The 26,443-nt window shown below is 39.7% G+C and overlaps 1 protein-coding gene across 1 annotated transcript in view; it reads right to left on the bottom strand.

Annotated features, from left to right (window-relative positions):
* Nucleotides 1-26,443, bottom strand: part of cdkal1 (CDK5 regulatory subunit associated protein 1-like 1) — a 244,305-nt gene that overhangs the window by 122,545 nt on the left and 95,317 nt on the right. The window contains exon 8 of the mRNA XM_042423928.1: nucleotides 14,177-14,280. Within this exon, the coding sequence (XP_042279862.1) occupies nucleotides 14,177-14,280 (104 nt within the window). The remainder of the gene's footprint in view (nucleotides 1-14,176; nucleotides 14,281-26,443) is intronic.

The raw sequence follows: 26,443 nt of genomic DNA, 5'->3' as shown, positions 1-26,443 counted from the left end.
AGTTTGTTTGTCAAGGGGCAATGCCATGAACAACCTGAAGCACAGAGAGAGAGTTTGAGCTAAAAGGGTTAGAGGGAGCATTTACTAGAGGACATATTCAGTAGTTTCCAGCATTTGAAAAATATTTCTCTGAGTGGGTGTTTGTGTGTTTGTGTGTGTGTGTGTGTGTGTGTGTGTGTGTGTGTGTGTGTGTGTGTGTGTGTGAGTGCATCAGCTGTCCCCCCGTAGCCCTTTCGTGTCACCCAACACTAGGAGCTCGTGGCTGTGGCCACGGGTGGTCCACAATGTGAGAACTGGTTCCTGCAGGGGGTGTGAAGAGACCCCCTGATGGTATCAAAATATATACCACAGGGGGACAAACACACACAAGAACGTGCGCACAAACACACATACATCATTCAGAGCTGCAAATTATACTCAGAGGACATGGGAGTCTTTTTGAGATATACACACTAATATTTTTGCAAAATTAAAGTAATTTCTTTTGTGATCCGACGACAAGAACGAGTGGGATGGATTTAATACAACGGGTACGTAATAAAAGGAATTTGTTGGGAGTGGGAATATCATGATTTGATTTGATCCCGATTCTTGGTGTCATAATTAGATTCAGAATTGATTCTCAATTCAAAGGGGCGCTATATGTAGGCTCTCACTGTGTGCCAAACTGTTCACTTATGTCTTTAGTCCACTGAATTGTAATATGAACCAGTTAAACTAACTGGTGTAGATGAAGGTCACAATCTGATGAACAGAATAAAGCAGAGAGAAGTGTGTGGGAGTGCACAGCTTTTGTATTTGTAAAAGACAACTGCAATACTTTGGACATTGTTACAGTCTTTTGTTTGTACGAGAATAAGGAAATAAAAGTAACTGACTGACTACTAACACTGATTGGAATGTCTTTTACAGAAACAAAAATTGGTCTACATGTTGTAGAATAAAGTAAAAAAAGTATAGTACTATGCTTACTGTTACCAGGGAAACCCACAGTAATCCACAACGTACATGGATGCAGGTCGTTGATGAGACATGACCAGGGAGAGGATTGTTTTCTTCACCTTCACAATATCAGTTTTGGCTGGAGGTTTTGTAAAGTGTAGTCATGTCTGTTGGTTTGCTAACTCATTTGCTAGCTGAAGTTCAGTGCTAAACTTCTCTAATGTTAGTCCTTGGGTGATGGAGTATGATGTATTCATAAAATAATTCAAGTTAAAAAACACTTTCAGCAGCATCACTACCTGCTGAAAAGGTTTGTATTGACCATATTGCTCAACAATGATCATAATGCTCAAAATAAGCCTTCTATTTAAACAATAATCCACGTGAAATACGCTAACTTAGCACTCTGGACAATGTGTCCCTTGGCCAAAGCCACAACAGCTCCGAATACAAGTGGAGCCTTTTCTACTTTCCCTTTAAAATTATTTTCTTATTCTGTTGTTTACTAGACCCACAAGCCAGTCTAAGTAATAAGGTAAAAGTAATAAATGAATGAATGTGTAAATATTTGTTTCTGTATATTTCAGTGCCTAAAGCCTTCAATACTAAGGCTGGCACACATATCAGTGTAATAGCACTAAAACAGCTAAAAGCATGGTTAATAAATTATTTCTACATGTTATGAGACAACCTCATCATACTGTGGATCATTAAAAATTAATTTACAAACAAAGAATAAATAAATGCAGATGCAAATAACTGCTAGGCTAACATTTTGCCTCTGGGTTTCCTTATTCATTCAGCTGTATGGGAGATAAATGAGTTGCTGATGGTATGTGCCTTGTGGAATGTATTGGGCAATGTTTTTTATTTATCTGTCTGAATTCAGATAAGCCGGTGGTGGCTCAACATCAGACAGTAAACTAAGTAAAGTAAACTGGTTGATAAAGGACAGAAGAGTTACGCACAGACACTGAGAGAAACTGAAAGTAATCACGTGAGAACGTTTTGTTGGTGAAAGGACTAAAAGGAGACTGATAATGACTAAAAGGTAATTGTGTTGGAGAAATATACACATAAACAGATGGAAGCTAGGGAAAATTGATTTGAACCAAAATAGAAAGATGAGACTGCGAGGGAGATGGAATTGATTGAAAATGAGAGAAGATCAAAGAAGGGGAAGCTGTAATGGCAGAAGGAGGGAGAGCAGAGTAGGAAAATAAAAGCAGAAGACAAGAGATAAAACCATCAACTGGGAGTGGAGTGGGAGTGAAGTGATGGGATGGATTCAGACAGGAAAACAGTCATACACTAGAGCAAAAGTGGGACAGTTGCATAATGTTGTAGATTGAGCAAGAGCAAATAATTTCAATTTCTGTCTGTCACAAGCATTTCTCAGGAGGGTACCAACATCTTAATGAAAACAAAAACTTGCTCAGGAAGGTTACAGTTTTCTTTAAAAAAGACTGTAAAAAAGAGTCATTTGGTCAAATATTGGGATTCAACAGTTTTTTTTAGCTTCTTTCTCCCTCCTGTCACTTTTCAGTCTCACTCCTTAAGCATTTATTAGTCTCCCTCTTGATGTCTCTCTCTTTTACGGGTAATGAGTTGTGTTGATCACAACATTGATGTGAGGTTCAAGTTAATTACAGGTAGAATAACCAATTAATTATGATGTCTCTGGAAGTGAGTGTGCATGTGATGTGTGTGTATATCAGAGTGTGTGTGGTATAACAAATAGGAGGCCAGTACCTTAGGAAATCAAGAATAGAGACATGAAATTCACTTCTTTCTTGCATGTCATAGAGGGATGAAATTTAAATGATTCATTACATCTTTTCTTTTTTTTTTTTTTTTAACCAAATGCACATGTCATCAAAGATTTGTTAAATATGTTGTCTGTTAACTCTTGGCTCACAATGACTAAGAGAAATCTTCCCAAAGGCAGACTATTTATACGTTTGCTAAGGCAGCAGAAATGAAGGTGTTTCTTCATAAAGGGGATGGGATGTGAAAAAACATATTTCAATGTCTGTCCACTGAGTAATAGCTTTAATGTGTGCTATGACTAAATCTACCAATTCAGTCCACACGAACTTTAACAAATGAACCTCTGACCCAATAAACAAAATCACAAGTTTAGGTTGCTTTAATATATAATATAACAGTAGACCATTGGGGAAATTGCCAGTCAACTTAAAGCTGCACTTCTTAATATTTTTATATCAATAATGTATAAAAATAAAATAAATACAACTATGTAATGAGAAAGAGGTCACTGGTAGTAACAAACACACACAATTATCTCACGACTCTGAAGGCACCCTCAGGTCTACTGAACTTTTGTGCATCTTTCTGCTAATTTGGGGGGTTAATGGTCGTAACTTGACTATTTTGGTTCACTTTCACTGCTTTTACCGGCGTTGTTTCCAGATGCAGCAGGCGCCTGTTTTTAGTGGAAAAGCTCTGCATGTAACCTCCCCGGCACTAAATGTCAGTGAGACAAAGTTAGCAACTAGCTGGTGAACATAGTGGGACATAAAGAAGCTAAAGAGTCAAATATTTCCCTCAGGGAAACAGAGCTAAAAGGAGAGTGAATATTGGACCAGAAACCCAACCGAACCCAACCCAAACGAATGTTAATGCTGCTTTGTCTGCTGGATGTGGAAATAGGCAATTGTTTGCCAACATGTTTTCCATATTAAATATTGGGTTTAAATCTTATTCTACTGCCCCCAAATGGCCAAAAACATCTATTAATGCTGCTCTAATAAATAATAAACTTAAGTGTAATGCATCTTGGATTGTGATAAATGTAGGCATACATGCGTTTGTCCAGCTGAAAAATGTTCAAATGAAACATATTGGATGGAAATAGATCTGTGGAGAGGTGATGCAAGTGCCTTCAATTGTGAATATGTGTATTGCCTTGACAAACGCGCTCGGACATTAAATTGTAAGCCGCTGAATACCCCGCTGCTTTTTATCATCTACCTTTCACGGAGCTGAAGTTGTCTTTGTGGAAATCCACACAGAAGAAATATGCCACACAGCAGAAACTTTAATACCTGCAGGTATCTATCAGGCTTTTGTTTTGTGACACTGCCAAAAGACTGAAAGGGTTCAAACAAGGGACTGTGTAGATTAAACGGCCCAATTAATCTCTCCTTCTCCAGCCTCACAAGCTCCAGGTCTAGACTTCAAAGCACACACAAAGTTGAGGACTTGAGCCACTTGTAGATTTTCTTTTCTTTTCTTTTCTTTTTTTTCCCCTCTTTACACTGGTGTGATTGTGACTCATTGGGACTTATGGAAATAACCTTGTAGTCATGTAGTCCTGTTATCTTCAATAGTAGAGCGGCTGGTTATGAACCAGGCACGGGAGAGTGCAAAGGCTTCCTTGTGTTCCCATAGGACATTAAAAAAAAAAAAGCAAAAATAGCAACATGTTTTAGCTACGAAAACAAACTGAGTGCAAATAAGGCCTGGTGCAGGGACTCAGATTCATTAAAACATGTCAGCAATCTTGTTATAAGAGGAAACACGGTGACAAGCAATCAAGAGAAGGAGCAGAAAAGTGGCATATGGAGTGGTTGCTTAGAGGATCAGCACAGTAAGGTACGAAGTGACATAAACTTGATCTGACTCATACACCATCTCTTCCTCTCTCTTATGATGTCATAAAACATGAAACATCTGAAAAGTGTAATATTTTTTACACTGTAACAGCTTTTTTTTTTCTCTAATAACATTCTTTTGATTGGTTTGGGACAAACAAAAGGGTCGTAGGAGGATTGAAAGGTAGACCCCCAAAATGATTGTGATAATTACTTCTTTGAGTGGGTAATCATTACAAATATTTACAAGGCTTCAATAACGAAGAAGAGGGTGTCATTTATTTTTTATCTTCTGTGACTTGCACAGACTAACAAGGAGGAAGTTGGTGTATAAACAACAGAGCAGGAGTGTGCTTAACAGCCTGGGAAAGGGAACACACACACACACACACATACACACACATATACACAGTGGCGTTTTGGGAGGAAGAACTAAAAGCCAAATGTGAGTCAGAGGACTTACAGCAGTTAAACATTTTAACAGGCACAAGCCGACTCTTGGTGCCTGTGTGTGTGAGAGAGAGAGAGAGAGAGAGGGAGACAGCGTGTGGAAAGCCATGCAGACAATAACAAGGCCAGCGAGCCGAGCACATGGTCCCGGTCTGAACCTAAGTGCTGTACTGCCACCTATTGACTGAATATGTACCTGCTCTCCCCTCCCCCACACGGGGTGTTGTACAGAAGGAAAATACAGTAGTACGCGCTGCCTTTATGTGAGAGGGAGAAGAGAAAAACAGAGATGGAGCGGGGAGGCGGGGGGCACAAAAAAAAGAAGAAAACATGTCATGAAAGGAAAGAGAAGTAAGAAAAGGGAAGAAAGATGTTTCAGAGAGAGAGAAACTGAAATGAACTGTCTTTCTTTCAGTACCCCAAACTTTAAAATCTGTAATACATCTTCATCTGTTGCTCAGAGACCTATATGCCAACATTACCACACTACAATAGTTAGTAATGCCACATATTTCACATAAAGTTATAGAATAAAATGTATACAGTTCACAGCTGACCTATACAGTCGTTAAGACTACATATAGAGTTAATATATAAAGTAGTACAGGAACAATACATTGCAACAGTAAAGAATACATGGTAGTAAAAAGGTGCATTGCAACATCAGCACTAAGATAAAGAGCACATGTTAGTTCTTATAGCAAGAAACAGAAGTAAAACTACATATACAGCATTGGGATATATTGTACATTTAGCAGTATAACAGAATGTAGAGTGTGTAAAGCATGTAAAGAAATACATTCAATGCTATTTTGATATAGTCAAGTGGAGTAGGGAGAGAGGAAAGGTGTCGACACAAGTTCACAGAGGACAGAGCAGATGGTGTCTGCTGGACTTACACAATCACACATACACACACACACATGCACGCGCGCACACACACACACACACACACACACAAACACACACTGGTGACATAATAGTAGCATGCCAGGTGTGCAGTTGGTGGCCTGCAGTCTGGCATTGACTGGAGTTTGTGTGTGTGAGTGTGCGTGTGTACGTTTGTGTGTATCCCATGCTCTCTTTGTGTGAAAGGGGCCCCCTATTCACTGCTCTCTGCTGCCAGCTTGGCAGTAAATCACAGGACAAGACGGTACACGCGCACGCACGCACACACACACACACGCACACACACACACGCACACCACCCTCTGTTGTCTTTTTTCCAGCCTATGGAGAGAATAAAAAGAGGTCAAACAAGAAGACAGAGAAGCAAATGAAGGACGACGATACTTTAGTTGAACTTTAAGATGAGAAGTTAAAGAAAAGATATTGAACGTGGTACAAGAACGGAGAGAGAGGAGACATAAAATAATGAATGTCCTCTCTCTTCTTCAGTGACTCAGTGCAAACTAGAATACGCAGACAGACACACTCAGACGCACACACAATGAGCTGTGTGTGTGTGTGTGTGTGTTTTATATTCTCATGCAAACCGTGAATGTGTGTTTAAAGCCAGACAAGTTGCAGTTACCAAACAGCCAACAGTCGGCTTTGTTTTAAACTATAGACAAAAATGACAAAACCAATGAAATATTTACACAGACACGGAGGAACAGAGAGAGAGAGATAAAGATCAGACACAAGTAACTCCCTACCGTAGCAACCGGCCATAGCAGCTGCACCTACACTACTGACCTGCTGCGGTGAAGTCACCCCCTACAACAGATACTGGCAGTTACGCTACCTGTTGATGAATATGATATGGTTGCAACAAGCCAGAACACAGAAGAAAACCCATCAAACAAAGTTCTGAGTAGAGCTACGACGATTAGTCAGTTGACAGAAAATTAATCGACAGCTACTTAAGTTTATCGTTTTTAAACTTTTTTTTTTTTTTTTAAATAAAAAATGTCCGAATTCTCTGATTCCAGCTTCTCAAATGTGAATATTTTCTGCTTTATTTAGCCTTCTATGATAGTCTACTAAGTATTTTTGGGTTGTGGACTGTTGGTCGAGACAAAAGAGGACATTCGAGGACATCACCTTGGGCTTTGGGAAACATTTTCTAACTTTTTATAGACCAAACAATTATTCAATTAATTGAGAAAATCACTGACAGATTAATAACAAATGATAATAATCAATTGCAGCCCTAGTTCTGAGCTTATTGGCTCTTCTGTGTCCATTATGTCATTATATTCAATTAAATGACAGACATCAGACTGCAGCAGACATTTTTATCACTGTAGGAAAAGCACAGGTGGATCTGATCACTTATCAGCACAATACCAGGGCCTGGACCAGAACGCTAAGACAATGCAGCCGTGATGATGTTATTAATTACACCTGTGTCTCACAAGTCAAACGCCTGCTTTGAAAAAGGTCGTCTGAATTTCATTGCACAGTGACTGCACTCCGCTTGTCACTGGGGTTGCCTCATTTCGCTACGAGCAAAAATTCAGAAGAACTGGAAAGACGCTACAATCGCATAAAAAAATGTGACATATTGTGGCTACTGTTTATTCTAAATGAGTCAGTCGTTTCTGTTTTGTTTTGATAATTCTCCCTTTGTCTCCAAAAGGTTGTCAAAACTAATAAAATTTCTTTGATATATAAAGCGATAAAGACAAAGAAAAGATCCACATCTCCCTGCTGAAGGGACTTTCCACCATGACTGCAAATTTCAATATGTCTCACAATCTCCTTAATATGTTAATAAGAAGTATATACAATTGCCACAAAAAATGCTATGAAGCTTTCTTGATCCTTTTGGCAACCTGTGTCACATAAGTGTGTTCTGTACAGACCATGTCCATGTAGAAAGAAACCTCTTAACCCTTTTAGTGTAGTGCAGAGCTTTCCTGAGAATAGAACCCCTCCCTTTATCTTCCGCGCTGTTAGTGTCGTGCTCGACACATAAAACTACGCGGCGATGAATAAATTAAGTCAAGAAATGAAGAAGTTTTATCACTTCTCCATAGTGGTGACACATGTTTGAACTCCGGTGCATGAGTGTATGTGTAACTGCAGTCTGTTTCGAATTTATTGGCTACACGACGGCCAGGTTATGAAAAACTGTTGCTGGAGTCTGAACGATTTCTCAGCGCAGAAGAGCACACATGGAGAAACTTTTGTCTGTATGAAAAATATCAGTAACTTATCGGTCTGGAGGGGATTCAGAAAATCCATTTTTAGCTTCTCATGAGAGCTTTCCCAGAGGATAATGAATTTGACTGCCTCGACACACACACACACACACACACACACACACACACACACACACACACAGGAAATTTGTGTTCGTGCTTGCATGCTCAGCAGTTTTCCACATGTTATTTCCAATAGGCGGCACTTGGTGGTGACTCAACTATGATCAATGTGCTTCTATCAATATTTCAGTCTCTCTGCTTGTCTGCCTCTGTGGCTCTATTCCCATTCTTGTTCATCTCCCCATCAATAGGAGACAAATTAAAGATGAACTTTCTTTCTTCAATCAATTGTTCCTAAATTAATATGAAGTGTACAATTCCCTTTGGTCCATATGCATTCAGACGTGTACCTATATGCTTTTTCATCTACCAGATACTTTTCATGGCTACATCCACATGTGCACATCCATTTTGTGGCCATAAACCTGTCAAATGACACTTTATACTTTCTATTTCCTGGATTGCCCTAATCTCATTACTCTACAGTCTTCTCTCTGCTGCTGTATGCCCCGCTCTCCCCACAGGGTTCATTTACCTTTCATGTAATCTAATCTAAAAGTGTAATTCAAAAGTACCTGGACATCCAGCCTGGTGGAACCGCTGACCCATAGAGGATCGTTCCTGGCACACTTTGGCAGCCTCGTCTGCCCATGTGTCACACAACTGCAGCGGGCGGAGGTAAACGGGAGCTGACACCTGTCACAGATGTTGGAGCTAGCCAGTGAGCTTGCCCACATATCTGTCTGTCTATCTGTCATATGTCATCCAGCTGAAGGCAGGAAACTAAGCGGTGTCATTTCTGCTAATATCTGTGTTCAACACTGATGCCATCAGTCATGTGGAAATGAGAGAAAAAGCAGATGATATATGTGAATATTAGTCTGCGTATTTCCTTTTAATGTATGATGTTACCCTAAAAAAAAGGATATCTAATTCAGTTAATGAGATAACTCTAAAAATGTGGGTATATTTTCAGTTTCATGTGCAAAAATGTTTCTCATCTTTCATGTTGACATACAGTATACGCATTATATTGCATCTTCAGCAGTTCTGTTTAGAATGTAGTGCGTCAAACATTTTTACAAAGCAGAAAATTTCACTAGCTGTCAGTTCTAGAAAAAAATAAATATTGGCGATACAAGGTTCTAAGATGTAAAATTCAAGCTATGTCAAGATTGCTAGGACGCATAGCACACACTAATGTAGTGTGTCATGTTGGAGTGATAGCAGTGTGTCTGTATCTATGAAGCGTCACGTCCTGTTTTAGTCAGGGCCGTTTCAAAAACACCAAACTGACAGTTTAAAATGACAAGGCAACAACCACAGTGAGATTGAAGACCACAACAAACAGATTTCTCTCTTATAAAGCTGTGTTTCCACTACATGGTACCGGCTTGGCTCACCTCTACTCACCTTTGGTACCGGGTGCTTTTCTAGATTTAACTTTCCACTGAAGATAGTACACCCTCAATGTAGCTGGTTGTCATATGGCGGGTTTGTGCAGGATGTCCCGTGCTGCACAAGTGATGATTCCCTCTGACTAATAAGTGTTCTGTTTTCATGTCACCTTTTAGTAACGGCTCAGCTTGCTCGGACCCTCAATGGAGGTGATACCAAAAAAAAGTACCAGGTACTATTCACAACTTTTGCCCATAGAAAACCAAAAAAGAATGGTTCCGAGCCAGTAGAGTTGAGCTGAACCATGCGGTGGAAAAGCAGCATTATACACAGCCCTGGCACAGCAGTCTCATTTCTCAGGGGCTGCCACCATGTTTACAGCAGGGTATCTGCAGGTTTCAGAGGTTAAAGCCTTTCCAAATATGTTTCAAACGCTGCACTGAATGTGAGAAGAATCTCCGAATAAACTTTAGTAATAGAACACGTGTAAGTATACGTGGACGGAACGAAAAGCTGTATGATCTTGGCTTTCGTAACACAGATGTGATGGACAGAAAATAATATGTATAATAATAATGTTACAGTTAAGCCTGGTTAGTATTTTCACTGTACTCAAATCATCATCGGTCATCACATGACCACTGAAAGCAGCATTTGGTGGTATTTATTTTAGTTATTGTTATACTAACAATTTCAAATGACCTCCCTCCGATGATGAGCATTTTTGCCTAATATCGTGTGAGGCCTTGTGTTGGCCTACAGGTTTTTTGCAGTCCATCCATTGCTGTAGAGGAAAAGGCTTAATGGAACACAAAAACCATTCTGGTCTTTCTTTTTTTTTTTTTAATCACTCCTTTTAAGAGATCTTTTATAATATGAACTTTGTGATTCCAGTGGCTGGTAATGCTATCTCTAAATTTTATAGATTGATTGATTGTCATATTCTGACATATACTGTTATTGAAATAAACATACATGTGCAAAGATTCTCTGGCTCCTGATTGCCACTACTTATAATCTCCTAGAATTGGAGACATAGAGAAAAGGATGACAGAGGATTAAAGAGGAAGGGAGGGCTGAAATGGGCCATGGGTGAGAGACATGCAGGTGTAAAGACAGTGGAGCAACGGGAAGAAATGAGAGATGAGAGAAGGATTAAGTAAAAGATAAGGATGGAGACAGGATGAATGTCAAAGTATAGAGGACTAAAGGGGAGAGGAGGGAGACAACAGGTGTTAGCTCATTGGCAGACTGCTGGTGGATAGACATTGATTACCTTCTATCTACTGGACTCACCCTCATGGAGAATTCTGCCATCTCCAGAATTGCTCACCCAGAGGAATATGATTAAATATTTCTCATCTTCTGGCTGTTTTACACACGCTTAAAAAGATACACACTTCTTTGCCAACACACAGACCGACCCACACTCAATCACTGTCCCCCCAGCATGTCTCTGTCACACACACACAAAACTACGCATATGAACCCCCCGCTCTCCACCCGTACCCACGCACCCACAACTTTGTCATTTCCTATGACATCCCCTGCCTCCATTACCTGCATACATTAACAAACCTCTCTGATGTTAAAAATTATACATTCATACATTTGAATAATTCAGATTATTTTAAAAGCTGTGCACTCACTCACTCTCTCTTTTTTTTCCAGATGGAAAGAGAGCTATTTACCTCAAATCGCATTTGAATAAATCCCATAAATCCTTTCAAAGTTCCCTGAGATAAACCAATCAAATAGCCCCAAAGCTGGCTGACTGGCCAATCCAAATTAGCATTCATACTTGCGGCTTTTTTTTTTTTTATTTTATTTTATTCAAAAGACATCAAATAGCAAATCAAATTACGGGGCCTATTTGGGGGTTCAATTTGTTAGGAGATAAGAAAAAGGTGGCTAATAGAGTGAGAGTGAGAGAGAAAAAGGAAGCATTGCTGCACTGCCTTAATGTAATTCCGAACCTGACGAAAATATTTAATGGGGTAAACAGTGCGCCTTCAGTTCATAAACGCAGTAGATGATTCTATTTGTTCAGCAAAAGAGAAATAGATTATATGTTACAGACAAAATTTACATTAGATGGCCAAAGGGTGTGGGGGCACAATTATGCCTGAGAAAAAAAAAAACCTGCTTATCACACTCGCCAGTGAGGGCTGTTAGTGTGTGTGTGGCTGTTTGTGTGAGAAACGATTAAAACACGGTGAAGAATCAGGATATTAGGTTGGCAAACCGTCTTACTGTGTTTCCATGTTTGTGCGTTAAACATGTATGTATTTATATGTGTGTTTTTACGTGAGATGGTAGATTATAATAAGCAATTAACAGGAAAAATAAGGATGGAAATGTGTGCAAATATTTTAAAGGTTTAACTAACTTAAACACCGTTTGATTTTGGCTCTATCCACCATGGTGAGTGGTAAATAGATAGTGAAACCTCATCTCTCTCCTCTCTCATTGCCCGTCTCTGTCTCCATCTGTCTTGAAATCATGACAGGCAGTAACCTCCAGCTTCCTCTTTCTGTGTTTTGAAAACAACAACTAACCGTCTCTGACACTCATGTTTCCTGCGTTATAACGGATTACACACACGCACACACACTTTTTTATCTGACCTCCAAGCTGAAGTTCCTGCTTTGTGTTCTACGTCTAGGGTTAACCGGTGTCAAGTCTATTATTAAACGTTCGCATGAAAATTTAATTTGTTTGATTGTGTGATAGTTTTGTATTTGTGCTTTCATTAATTTATCCATTTATTCATTCACTCAGTTAATAAATATCATCTATGAAAGCAAACTGTAATCGAGGCTGTAACTGAGTTTTACTTGGAAGATTATTTGAGCCGGTCTCAGAATGGTAGCACCTATGACAAATGTTTACATCACAGGATATAACATGACAGCAATACAGATACAGTCATTTGGGCACACAGTCTTCCTAAAATATCAGAATGCCCTTTAATATTAACTTCCCCTCAAACAAGTGTAAAGGGCAGGTATACCTTCAACCTGCACTGTCCCATATATGTTCACAAAACGTACACACACACACACACACACACACATACACACTCACACACACCCCAAGGTCCGAGCAGCTGGTGAGTTTGCCCTTGACTGGCCACCCCCGGGCACTGCAGTGGCATGGATGCAGCTGTTTTAAAAGAGTTCTGGATGGGATTTAGAAAGCCACGTCCTTGTCAAGGGTATATTCTGGTTTTTACTGCACAGATATAAACTGAGGTTGTGTTCTGACCAATAATAGTGCTGCTTCAGAAATCCCAGGCTCCTTCTTCATGTCATTGAGACTACTGCATTAGCAGGGCGGGAGCCGCTAGCTGAGGGCTCTGGCAAAAAAAAAAGTTGATCTTTACTGTTGCTATTGTTGCAGTCCAGTAAAACGTCATACAGCAACGCTCTGTGTTATCTGATCAAATATGTGCAAGAATCTACCGTTAGAATACCTGGTACCAAGTAGCTTTGTGCTAAGTCCTCTCTTTATTTTGCAAGCATCAAGGCAGATGAGCGAATTACCACTGCTGATACTTTACTGAGTTGCACAATCCTGCCTCAAAAGGAGTTTAAAGCACTGTGCAGCATCTTAATGTTTGTTAAGCCATCACACTAGACGTCTGGGTTACTATTTCAACTTCTCACTGATACCTGTCAACACCGCCACAGTAATGCAACCCCTTCTGTCTTTAGATGCAGTGTTGGTGTCGGTCTTAACGCAGCTTAAGGCCACGACAGACACAGTAACACGGTGACTAGAATTCATATAGATAAAGACTTTTGAAGCTTATATAGAAGGTTCCTGTGTCACTGTGAATCTGTAAACAACAAAATCCTGATACAGATTTTAGACTCAACACCAGATGAATAACTTCTTTCAATAACTTTAAAGTTTATGCTGATACATGAGTCAGACAATGGATAATAAACTATGTACAATAAATGCTCTGGAAGTGGGATTTGAGTTATCAATGCATGGACTTGCCCTTGACTGACCTGCCTGGGGCTCTAATAGAGGCATGGCCTGCTGTGCAGTTGGGGATTCTGGGAGTTTACTCTTAAGGAACAGATGCCAGGGCACAACAGCTGCTCATCTGGCATCAAACTAGAGCCAACTGGCTGGACCCTCTACCCAAGAACAAAAACATCAACATGTGTTACTAAAACCTTCCCCCCTTGACAGGACAGACAGACAGACAGACAGACAGACACACACACACACACAAGACACTAATCCCATGCCATGGAAACACACAAACACACTGACTTAAATAAATAAATCTGTAAACTTAATTGACAACAGCAACCAAAAACATATTTAATGACATGTACACAAGATAAGCAACCTAAACGCACCGCTGCACTTATCCGATATCAGCACTTCCAATTCCACAGTGTATAAAGCAAGAGCTACAGATATATTTGCTGGCCCTTTTTTTTTTTTCCACGTTTCCAGCATGAGTTTTTGAAAAGTCATGCTGTGACTGTGTGCATGACTATGTTTGTTCATATGTGTGAGAAAGAATGTACTCACCTTGGAAAGACTGTCTGGCTCTCTCCACCAGCTCCTCTATGGGATAGCTGGCCAGGTCTCCTCTGGCATGCTTAGTCTTACAGTAGGTACATGCATTCAGACACCTAGACAGATAGAAACAGACAATGGTGAGGTGATGAGAGGATGAGAAAGGGCATGGACACTTATTTTTTACTATTGACAAGGAGAGGAGGAGAGCTTTACTCTTCACACATCATCAATGCACTTACGTGAAAACTTGAACTTGTACGAAATGAGGGCAGAAAAAAAAGTATATTTTCTTTTATATGTTATATGCTAAGGCATTCAAATCAGATATTATAATATTATAATTATAATATGTAAATATTATGATATTTCACAAAAAAATTGCACATTTGCAAATATGGGCTAAATTTGGTGCTAAATTACAGGTTGAAAAACTAATTTATTTTTTACTAAACATAGCTTGGATTCATCTGAGCAATATCATTTTTATTTGCTTTCAATCACTGTTTTGTGTATTTTACACACAAAGGTTATATATTATATATAATTTACAACATAACATCTCAAAATTGACCAATCCAGCCAATAACAACATCTTAATTTGAATCAACTAAACAAAACTGTGGACGGGTAAAAGGATTGACAGGAACACAGTGAGTGTACAGATGAATAGAAGAGACTTTTTTTTAATGAAAACTATTCATGAACACTTTCCCAATAGAGCAGAAATGGGAGAGGAAAGTGGGGAGTCAAAACTGTCCTTTCTCTCCTAAACTGTTCATAAGGACTCCAGCTAGCTCCAAAATAAGCGTGGACAGCTGTCTCTCGGAGCGAGGCAAGCAGTGGAAAGATTGGACTAAATACATTGTTTTGTTTTACAAAAACAGTGAAGAAGCCCGATTCAAATTGACTGTGAAAGGGAGCCAGGGTAAGACTATGAAGCAGAAAAAAATAAAAAATAAAATACAGTGAAAAAGGGAGGAACACTAGATCCAGATCGCACCAGATCCACAGGCACAGTGTGGTATAAACACTAGGGAAGTCTTTGTTTAGGATGAAGGGGGGGAGAAGAAGGAAGGCCACTGTTGAAAGAATTTTTTTGTATTTACTCCATAAGTGCTCTATTTCTGACTTCAAATTTGTCACACTGACTTAAAAATATTCACTGTTCTTACCACAGTAGTTTCTTTTTACTCACTATTTCCCTGTCGGTTAAATGTCTGGCACAAGCATCCAGTAACACAAGTTTAAAACTGTAATTGGTTAAATGTGTGGGGATCAATTATTAATAGAAGAAGAAAAAAATAAGACAAAGCTGTTTTCTGCATGAAGAAAGTGACCTTTGTACCTAAGCTTCCAACATTAGGGGTTCAATTTTCTGTATAATTCAGTCAAGAGTGGCACTAGCACTGCTACATTAGGAGCCACACTTGCCAGTGCACACTAACAGTGATGTAAAGTGCTTTGGCTTCAAATGTCCCTGAAGTATAATACAGCATGTCCAATAGTGTTTTCACCACAATAGCCCGCCCAAAATAACCAAACTGTGACTAATAATGGACCACAGTGCAGCTACTCATGAAGAAAACAACATGACCATCTACTAACACAGCAACACTAATGCACGCTTTTGACACAGAATAAACATCAAAAGTTCCAGTTCCTCTCTTGTTGAAATTGGTTGGCTGTGGGATTTATACACTCCAATGCAATGACAAAAACATCTTAGCAATGATTAATATGGGGTAAGGCAGCTAGCAAGAGAGTCTGAAATCAGACTGTTGTTGATAACAAGCATAAAGCCTGCATTCTGTCTACGACAGACTCGTGGAGAAATAGCAGGGATTCCCCTGAAGCCCAACATAAACAGGCCATCGACGCAAGACTCCTGCTGTACCACCGAGTACAATGGTTGCCGTGTTTACATTATGTGTTTGTAAGTTGTCTCAAGTAGATTCCATACCATTCTAGAGGAGCACTTCACCAAGATTTAACCATTTTGCCGAGTACTTTTCATAGTATTATGTCTGTAACATTGACAGTTCTCGCCAATGTCAAAGCTTAGTGTGTCATCATAGTTTCTGCTACACAGTGACGGTCTCTTAATGTCAATGGATGGTAGAAGAACTTGTTTTTCTCTGCAGCTGTGGGGAAAAGTGAGACGCTGAAGATCAAATCGAGAATGGCATTTCACAGGAAATGTTCAGAATGTGCAAAGATGTTACGTCCACGTACAAATGTGGTATTAAAACGCTAAGCATGAGATAAAAATGTTTAATTTATTTCTCAGAGGACAGGTTACTTATGACTACAGGCTCTTCTAGTAGTCACAACATTCATACCAGGACAATGCTAAATTTTTACCACACTATTATTGTTTGCTACTGAGCAGATCCATTAAAACAAACCTCACAAAGCAGTGTTGCAAGAGGTCATCTATGAAAATTTTGGCCACATTTACCTGACCATAAATGACCCTCTTTAAGTGCTCACCGGAACACCTACAACAATATCTTAATAATCCTTTGAAATACAACCGACATGCCTGGAGCGCCTTTTACAACATAGAGGAAAACTGAAAAAGAAAAGAGAATATAGTTATCTTTCCATCTATCCATCCATCTCTCCCACTCAGGGTATTGCTTATCCTAGCTGAGGGCACTAAAGATGGCAGCTAGGTCACAGGACCTAGCTGTGGAGAAAACACGGACAGATGGGACCCTGTATGCGCGCACGCACACATACATACACCACCAGGGGGTCCATCCATCTTAATGTGATCAGGCCCAGCTGAGTGGATCACACCAACATTAATCTCAAGAGACAGTCAGTGGCCTGTTTGGGGCTCTGTGTGTGTTTGCATCAATTATGTGTATGTGTGCATGAGACTGTGCGAGTGTGTTGCAGCATGCTGAACATTTGTCCAGTATCACAACAGCGCATTAGCAGTTTCGACCTCTCCATCAACTTAAACAGACTGCGACAACTAGTCAGCACCCTTAGACTGACATTGAATGAAACAGAGGAGCAGTGTCACTTTCTCATTATAATTTCGTTATCCCTTCAGTGCTGCATTCTGTAATTTATGTTCTGTTCTGTACAGACGACATCTATTGGACATCTGTCCGTCCTGGGGGTGGGATCCCTCCTCTGTTGCTCTTCCTGAGGTTTCTTCTATTGTTTTTCCTCCATTAAAAAGGTTTTTTTTAAAGAGAGTTTTCCCTTATTGAAATTGAAGGTCTAAGGACAGAGGATGTTGTGTTGCTGTACAGACTGTAAAGCCCCCCGAGGCAAATTTGTGATTTGTGATATTGGGCTATACAAATAAAATTGACTTGAAATTTGACTGACACACACAAAACACACATGTATGCTGTGTATTCAAGTTGTTCTGGGCTTGAGTGTTTTAATTCTGAATCCCTTTATTTTCTGTCAAAGGGAAGAGAGGATTGTAATTACTGTTCAATTTTATTTTATTCTGCCCGTCGTCAGGAGAAACTTTTATAGAGTAGCTGACTAAAAACAAATAAACTTCCACTTTACTGTCACTTTTAATGAAAATCAACTAAGCTGTTGATGACAAAATCATCAGCAGCTCTCAGGTGGTGTAAGGGAGAAAGAGATTTTACACCAAATGTTTCTCCTCTTTATCAAGTCCTCCATCCTTCCCCTGCTTTGTTTCTGTCCTCTCTTCCTTCTGTTTCGTCCCAGTTAATTAAACCACAGAGGTAGCTGTAGTACCTGACAACAGTGTAGTTTATCAATGTGTTAGAATGAGAGAGGCTACCTCCCTAGTGTGTGTCTGAGTGTGTGTTTGTTAGAGAGAGAGAGGGAGACTATTGTGGGGATGCAGCCTTGAAAAGGTAACAAAGAAAGGAAAGCCCTGAGGTTTCTATATACATTTGTAAACCTCCCTCGACATACACACACACACACACACACAAATACAGAATAGTTCCCTTTGGATGGGCTCCCTTGTGCAGCATCTTAAAGACACAGACTAGGAGACAGTTGAGCAGGAAAGGGTTTTCTCAATGATAAGCATTTAGGGTCTACACATTAATTAGAAAACTGCTCTGTGCATAAACAAAGCGGGCCATGTGCGCATTTGTGCATGTGTGTGTGTGTGTGTGTGTGTGTGTGTGTGTGTGTGTGTGTTCATGGGGGTTCGTATTGTGCAAGCTTGAGGATGCAATTATGAAAACAAAGCTTAAACAGTGAGGGGAAGTCTGAGAGCTTTGCAAATTGTAAAGCAAGATTATTCATTGCACTTATTGTTCAGACTGGGAGAGGGGTGGAGTGGGTATATGAGCAAACAACATCTTAAAACTGCTATTATATGAGTGAACAAAGCTTCAAGCCTGTAAGTTTACCGTTAGTGTCATCTCAAAGTCAAAGTGGAGGTTGCAAAATAATGTGGAGTCAAGGAACAAAGAATGCTGACACAATGGAGTAAAGACGGATAAGGACCGATGAATAGAGGATGATTACTTATTCAGGGAAAGGTTGGCAGCTGAACCACATTTACCCTTGATACACTGTCATTAGTAAGAACCTGGCTGTATTCAACTTACATGAGGAGCTTTGCCTATACACCAATAATACTGTGTTCCTCTATCTTATGTATCTTTCACACTAGGCCTGAGATGGAGATCACAGGAGCAACATTTGGGGAAAATTGAATCCATGTGTCAAACATATGTTTAAACCATACATCAAACAAAAATATCAAAATCTGTAGACATGATGATAGTGTAAATGGTGGTGATATGGATCATCCCCATGTACAATAACTTATGCAAGCATGTCAGTATGTCACATCATTACTGGAACAATCTGGATGACCGCACTGCAAAATTCACACGTTGGGCGTGTGCAGGATTCTTTGTCTAAACATCCCAACTGCAAACCACATAGTGTGTTTTATTACACCAACGCTGAGTTTTTTTGGAATTAAAATTTTTGTGTGAACCCGACGTTACTTGGCGGCTTTTCAGGGATGGCTTCAGTCTGGAACCATCTCACATTCTTTCCTAAGTCGACTAATGCAAAGATCACATACTGTAAATCTGGGATATTAAGGAAAACCTTTTACAGCCAAGAGTTCACGTTGAGAAATAGTGGAACAGCTGACTTATCATAGACTTGTTTTCTGTCCTGCCAACCGGTCGAACAATACAGACTGAAAAATAAACACACATAAGGTTCTCTCACCATTATCTCGCATAATAACATAATAACATTGTTTTTGCATTTTTGTGTTTGTTGAATATGCCCGTATGTGTGTGTGCGTGCTTCCTCTCAACTGTGAGTACAAAAGTGTGTGTATGAGTGTGTGGCCTAATGCAGCTGGGGCCGGTTCCTCTCAGTGTTCAATCCAGCCTTTGTGCCTGACCTCTTGACTTCTGTTATTTAGTCTCGTGTTCCCGATGCTGCAAACTGAAAAAGCTCTATGTGTGTGTGTGTGTGTGTGTGTGTGTTAGAAAATGTGTCACATGCTGACCTTAGATTTCTGTAACTACTACAGCAGCCAAGCTTGTTGTTTTGAGTGGAGAAAGATAGCACGTGTGTGTGTGTGTGTGTGTGTGTGTGTGTGAAACCACAATCTCATGTCTACATGGGAACTGCAAGTGTTTCCCCAACTTCTTGTTTTGTCTGTAGAAAGACCTTGAGACGCTGTTTTCACTAGATACGTCAGCTCACTGTTACAGGACAAGAATGGCGTGTTGTTTGTTTATTATTAAATTGCTAGACACGTTGATAAAGTTGAAGCGGTAAAAGATCTGATCTGAAGTTAGACTGACGGGCGGGCTGGGTCGAGGCTTGGCTGACTGATTAACTCACCTGTCGCCTGCTTGCTTTACTGACTATTTTACTGTGTAACTGACTGCTTGACTGATGTACTCACTTGCTGTTGTCAACCAGTCTATTTAACAAGCTGACTTCACTGATGCACTAATAAATTACTTCCCTTTTCAGAGCGGACTATCTGACCGAATGGCCTGCTGACATTGACTTAATAAGTGCCTGATTAACCGACTGATTTGACTAGTGACCGACTGCCTGCCCATCTCACTGACTGCGAGATGGGCAGTGAGATGGATTATAACCCTGGATTATAACTCTGTGGATTATAACCCTGAGGTGTTGGCTGACACACAGAACAACCAAAGCTGTCACTTGGGAGTGTTGTATGGAGCTTAATTTCTGCAGTCCCATGTACAGATGGCCTAATCCTGACCAGTGACCATTGAATCCTCCTGGGTGCGAAACCGTAAGCATCCCCCCTTAATTTGCGGTAGTTGGTGAACACATGTATGGTCATGAAAAACTCCAGGGCTGGAATTAGACTCCAGAAAGACTCTGAAATGACGTGCCTGAGGAGCTCAGGCTCAGCAAATCATTATCTTTATTTAAATCACAAACAAAACAAATGTTCATTTTATAAGTATGTATAATGGTTCTATAATTATTCTTCTAATCATTCTTATTTTATATTTGCTATTGTGTTTTATACGCTTCACATTTTAGATTTTTGTCTGATGTCTGTTGTACTGGTTTCTATCTATTATCTATTTGTTTTGTGAGATGCATTTTGTAGCATTGGTTTTACTACTCTATTTTTTATTCCTGTATCTTTTTCTTGTATTTTTTTATTGCTTATTGAATGTAAAGCTCTTTGTAACATTAGTTGTGAAAAGTGCTTTACAAATAAACTTGATCATAAAATAATTACAATTACAAGTTAAGTGAAGACTGAATAAGACCTTCTATACTGAATTTGGTGATGTATGATGTTTCACACATCTGTTAAACCTCTGTGATCCACTCATTGTTAGGTTGTTGTATGACTGACTGAGTGACCACTTGATAGCATTGATTGAACACATGCCTGCACCAGTGTTTACTATCTGCCTATTCAAAAACCTGGTCGATACTTCTATCTGCTGACATACAGCCGTGCTAAAGTCTTCCTGCCAAGATTGTAGTTGGTGGTGTACAGAGATTTCCATCCATCTTGACTTGCTCTCAGACAACATCACTGGCTGCTGTCCACTCACTGGTTGCACAGTGAGAAGTCAACAACAGACAAGGTCAAACTGACTGAACTTTGGGCACAGAATCAGAGTCCCCAAGGTAGCACTGCCACGACATTCAGCGTTTTTGATCTCGCCAAAACAATGGCTCGATCCAGTACACAGCCTCCCGCTGATCATTTGTAGAGGGTCTGACTAAATGACTGATTGAAAGGCGTGGTGAAGATGGGTCCAGGACAGGCCTTGAAAAGACCACAAAAGACACAGATGCTTTCCGATAATCCAATTACTGTTGCCCTTTATATTGGGGGAGAATGTATAAAAAGGGGCTACGATTTCAACACTGTTCATCTGATGCTAATGTAAGCGCTCTAACAAAAAACTCAAGTATCTGCCATTGTTGCTGGATTGTAGAACTAACAACAAAAAATGTTTAATTGTCCAAATAATGTGACTGCACTGCATATGTACACACACAAATACAGACAAATGACATACTTCATGTCAAACTCACCAAAAAACAACCTAATCCTTGAGTTGACATCTCTTGTCCTGACAAACATGGACCATTTACTTCTTGTAAGGAAACACGAAATAGCGTGCATGAGTGTGTGTGTGTGTGTGTGTGTGTGTGTGTGTGTGTGTGTGTGTGTGTGTGTGTGTGTGTGTGTGTGTGTGTGTGCGTGCGTGCGTGCACGTGTGTAAACTGCGTTTCACTGTGACACGCTGGGGCTAATTCAGTTACTCAGGAGTTCTGTAGTGTAATGTCTTGTAATGACACACAATCTCATTTTGTCCAAGGAGACACATCAATCTTTTGGATTTACTGTGGGGAGGACAGTCTCTCCTGGTGAGTGAGTAGGGAGAGCAGTGGACAAAGTGCATGAGTGTGTATGGTGTGTGTGTGTCTGTGTGTACGCGTGTGTGTGTGTCTAACGGATGTATTTGTGTGTTTGTGTGTTAAGCAGTGGGAAAGAGGGAAATGGAATAATATGTTCAGACCAGTGGAGCTGAAAACTACCCATACATTGGTTTGATAAACAGCAGGAAGGCCACCATGGTACACTGCTAGAGGAGGTGTGGGTGTGAGTGTGAGTGAGTGGGAGCGTGTCTGCATATGATCATGTGTGTGTCAGGAATGAAATAGAAAAGGAAAATGAGAATTCCTTTGTGGAGGTACGTGTGTGTGTGTGTGTGTTTATATGTGGTATACGTGTGCTAAAGTGCAAAATAAAAAGATAGTGTGTACATTGTGCATGCATGCATTCCAACAATCTTTCACGTACATGTACGTGATCAGAAACCCTTGTGTAAACACCCTTGACTTCTGTGTAACTCTACATTTCTGAAGCACATCACCACATTTTCTCCCTCTTTTGTTGCTGCTTCACATGGTGCATTTTCACTCCTGTTCCTCGGGGGGGGAAAAGACAACAAGAAAAAGAAAAGATGAGATCACTGACCAACTATCAACAAAATGAAAACACAGCCAAGTAGAGCAGTGTAATGTGGCTTGTGTATTTGCTTTTGAGATGAGGACGCGATATGGACAACTTATCTACAGTGAACCCCAGTGGTGGATATTACAGTCTGAATGGGATTCTCAAGCTGCAGCAGATAAACAATACCTGTTTCAATTGTTAGGTAAAGTTAGTGTGTTGGAGAAAGAGGAGAATAAAAAAGAAACTCATCCTACTGTATGTCTCTCCCCCTGGTATTTGATGCAAAACCGGGCTCCTCATTCTCTCAGGCCGTATTCACTTCCACACTGTGATTGCTAGAGAAATTCAAATTACAAAAGAGCACATGGGTCTGATTCAATTTGCTTTTAAATCAGCTAATGACTTCCCATCTCTCCCCTTTCTCCATGTGTCTCTCTGCGCCTCGCTCCCCTTTCTCTTTTAGGCAGAGACTTTTATCTGCAAAAATGGCTCCTCTATTCTTATAGTGACTCTACCATTCTTTAGTGATAGTCTTTATTATAAAGTGTGTCATCAATGAGCTGTGCTGTGTCTTTTTTAACCCGCAACGTCAAGGCCTCTGGCAACAAAAACACAATGTGCTGAGTTTGACTGATCTCAGCAATAGTTGCACAGAGAGGGCTGAGAAAAGAATCCAGTAGCAGAGGAAGCTCTGAGCTATGCTGATTGGGACAGAGAAAGTGGAGTTGACTATCAGGTGCTGAAGACTGTCATCTGTGTGCTGGAAAGCATAAGAGTGTGGAAATGATGATAGTCAATATTTTTAAAAGGAACATCGAACAATGAGTATAAGCTGTAAAGATACTGTAACTGGATGTTAGGAAATGTAGGAAAAGGATGCGATATCATGAAAAGACACCGCATCCTTTGCATCACATATCACAAAAGACAAAGAAAGATTTGATTGTTTTGTAGTAAACACAAAGCTGTCAAAGACAGAGATACTGGATAAAGCAGGGAGTAGCGATAGGCAGGTCAGGGCTTACTGTGTCTGATGTTATGATTTTCTTCCATTGTGTTCTAGCTACTTACAACTGAGAAGAAGCTGCACAATTCCCACACACTGATACAACCATGATGAGCTCTAGCTCCATGAGCAAAAAGAAGAATTCATGTTTTCATGCTTTTCAGTCATAGTAGGGTTGCATAGAAGCATTTGGGCTTACTATTTTGATCATATGGCATATGAGACATGACATATCTACTTCTTTCTCTTTGACACGTCTTTGTTGTTTAACTCACAAGTGGCTCAAAGTTAAACATTTTTAATATTTGAAGTCAACCAGAAGTACCTTGCCTCACGTTTCCTTCAAATTCATAGCATTAATGAGAGTCACAGGTTTCCCCAAACAGTGGTTGGGTGTGACTGATGTGTTTTAAGTAGGCCTAGTTTGAAAAATGTATGTGAACCGTATTTATTATGCCCACTATTTTCAGACACATAAGAGCTACACCACTTCTGAGGCCCTATGTTTCACTATCCACACACACAGCCACTTACAGGATATACAGACAATTGGTTTGTCTTACTTAGATGAACATATATACAAATCATAACACACTCTGAAGAAAGACAACAAACCCCATATCAATTTAAGCCTGACTGGAATTGAGTAAGATTAAGAATAAGAATGATGACACACACAAAAAAATAAATTTATATATAAAAAATATAGCTGCAAGTGGAAATTATCAAGGTACAAGCAGATTGGGAGCATTTGGATGCTTGTTTCTTATTTAACTGACAAGAAGCAAAACTCTTGTGTTAATTGATTTTGCATATTTTGAAAAATATAGTGACAGACTTCTGAGTTGACCATAAGTTGCAGTGAGGCAAACGTTTGTCACACATCAGGATGTGCTGAAAAAATTTCAGCTCCATAGGATATAAGGATGATTTTTTTTTTTTTTTTAAGTTTGGGATGTAAAATGTCTAGAAATTTAGATTTGTTGTCATGCCCTATTTAATCAATCATTACTATATTTTATGCACCAACTGAGTCATGACCCTAGATCGTACAAAATTCATACAAATCCATGCGACAGATAACGAGATACAATCTTTTTGCATTTGTGGCACCCCCTACTGGCAGAATATCCCAGGACTGTGCAGCGAAGCTTGGACCTAGCATCCTTACACATGCGCCAAATTTGGTTACAATAGCTTAGGCCAATCTTGATTTATGAGCGTTTATGTAAAATTGAACTTAAAGACAGGTTGAAAAATATCTAATTTCAAAAGGTGTAGAATGTCAAAAATTCAAAAAGTAATTTTTCCCAGCTATGTCCAGATATGCTATGTGCTAAATTTGATGCTGATTGCTCAAAATTTGTAGGAGGCGTAGCGAAAAAACAAACAAACAAATTTTTTTTAAAAAAACAGATTTGGACAAATTCAAAATGGCGGAAAATCTACCTAGGCACAAATAGCTGTGGCTTATATGGATAGATTGGTCCCGCAGAATCCAGGGGAAAAAAAGAATTTTATTTGAGACTTACAGCTCAAAATTTATAGGCCAAAATGTAAAGTTCATTGTTATAGTGCCACCATCTGGCCAAATCGGTATATTTTTTTCTGTTTAAATAGTGGGTGAGATTTCCAACCTATCAGCCAAGTTTGGGAACTGTAGCTGTTATAGCCTCTAAGACCCAGATACTTTTAGGGCACAAGAAGAAAAATAATCCTAACAGATACAATAGAGTTCCAGTAGCTTTGCTGCTTGGACCCCTAATAATGTAATGAATGCATTTAGTAGAGCAGACTGGATAAAAAAAAACAAAAAACTACAAAGCTTGACATATGGCACTACCCCTATTCCGTTATGCTACTGCAAAATTTAAAAAAATAATAATTATAAGGTACTACTTTTTAGGACCACTGTTGTGACTAATCTGTAATTTTATTTTTAGGAGTTCATTGTTTAAATACAGTTTATTGTGGTGGAGTAGGAGAAACAGAGGAAACGAGAGAGAAGAAAGAAAAAGAAATAAACTACTTGACCAATTCGACATCATGTATCAAAGCTGTGTGGTCATTCTAACCCCTCTGTCACACTGTTTCAAAGCCTCAACAGAAGTGGAAAAACATGCTCAGAAAACACACACGCTTTGTCTACAGAAAAACTATGTCCTCATCTCTCCTCCCATTACCCTGAGTGACCCATGAACATTACTGCTGCAGGCCAAAAAACAAGCATCTCAGTATTCCTTCATTTTCTACAGCAATTTAAACTAAGATCTATGAAAAAAAATATATCTGTCTGCATTTAGCTTTCCTTCTCAATAATCTAGACATTCATTCAGCCCTGCCATGTAACTCAAGGATACATCAGACCAGCAACAGGAGTGACAAAATATTATTGTTTTAACCTCTTTTTTTTTTTTTTTTTAAAGGTAATAAGTCTACCTGACATGCAGGATGTTTCTGCTGTGGTTGTAGCTTCACAGCGAATCCTAACCCTGGCCCTGCCAGTTCAGAGGCTTATTGTTTTTCCTCTGCATCTAAACGTCTACGACCCCAAATTTACTTCTCTCTCAGCTGGCTAAAGCTGTTAACGTTACACCTCGGTCACAATGGTTAACACAGATTTATGTAAAGGTCAGCGGCGAGGTTGATAAGGCCTATTATTCCACTGTGTCGGCCTGGAGAGTCGATGGAGAAGTTCTGGCAGCCAGACGCAAATCACAGGAAACAAGTAGCGAACACACTTGGGGCCTGATGGCTAACACAAACATATTCACAATGCACGCTAACACACAAG

This window comes from Thunnus maccoyii, chromosome 10 (assembly GCF_910596095.1).
Source record: "Thunnus maccoyii chromosome 10, fThuMac1.1, whole genome shotgun sequence".
Taxonomy (NCBI): Eukaryota; Metazoa; Chordata; class Actinopteri; order Scombriformes; family Scombridae; genus Thunnus; species Thunnus maccoyii.
This window is presented reverse-complemented; position numbering and strand designations above follow the sequence as displayed.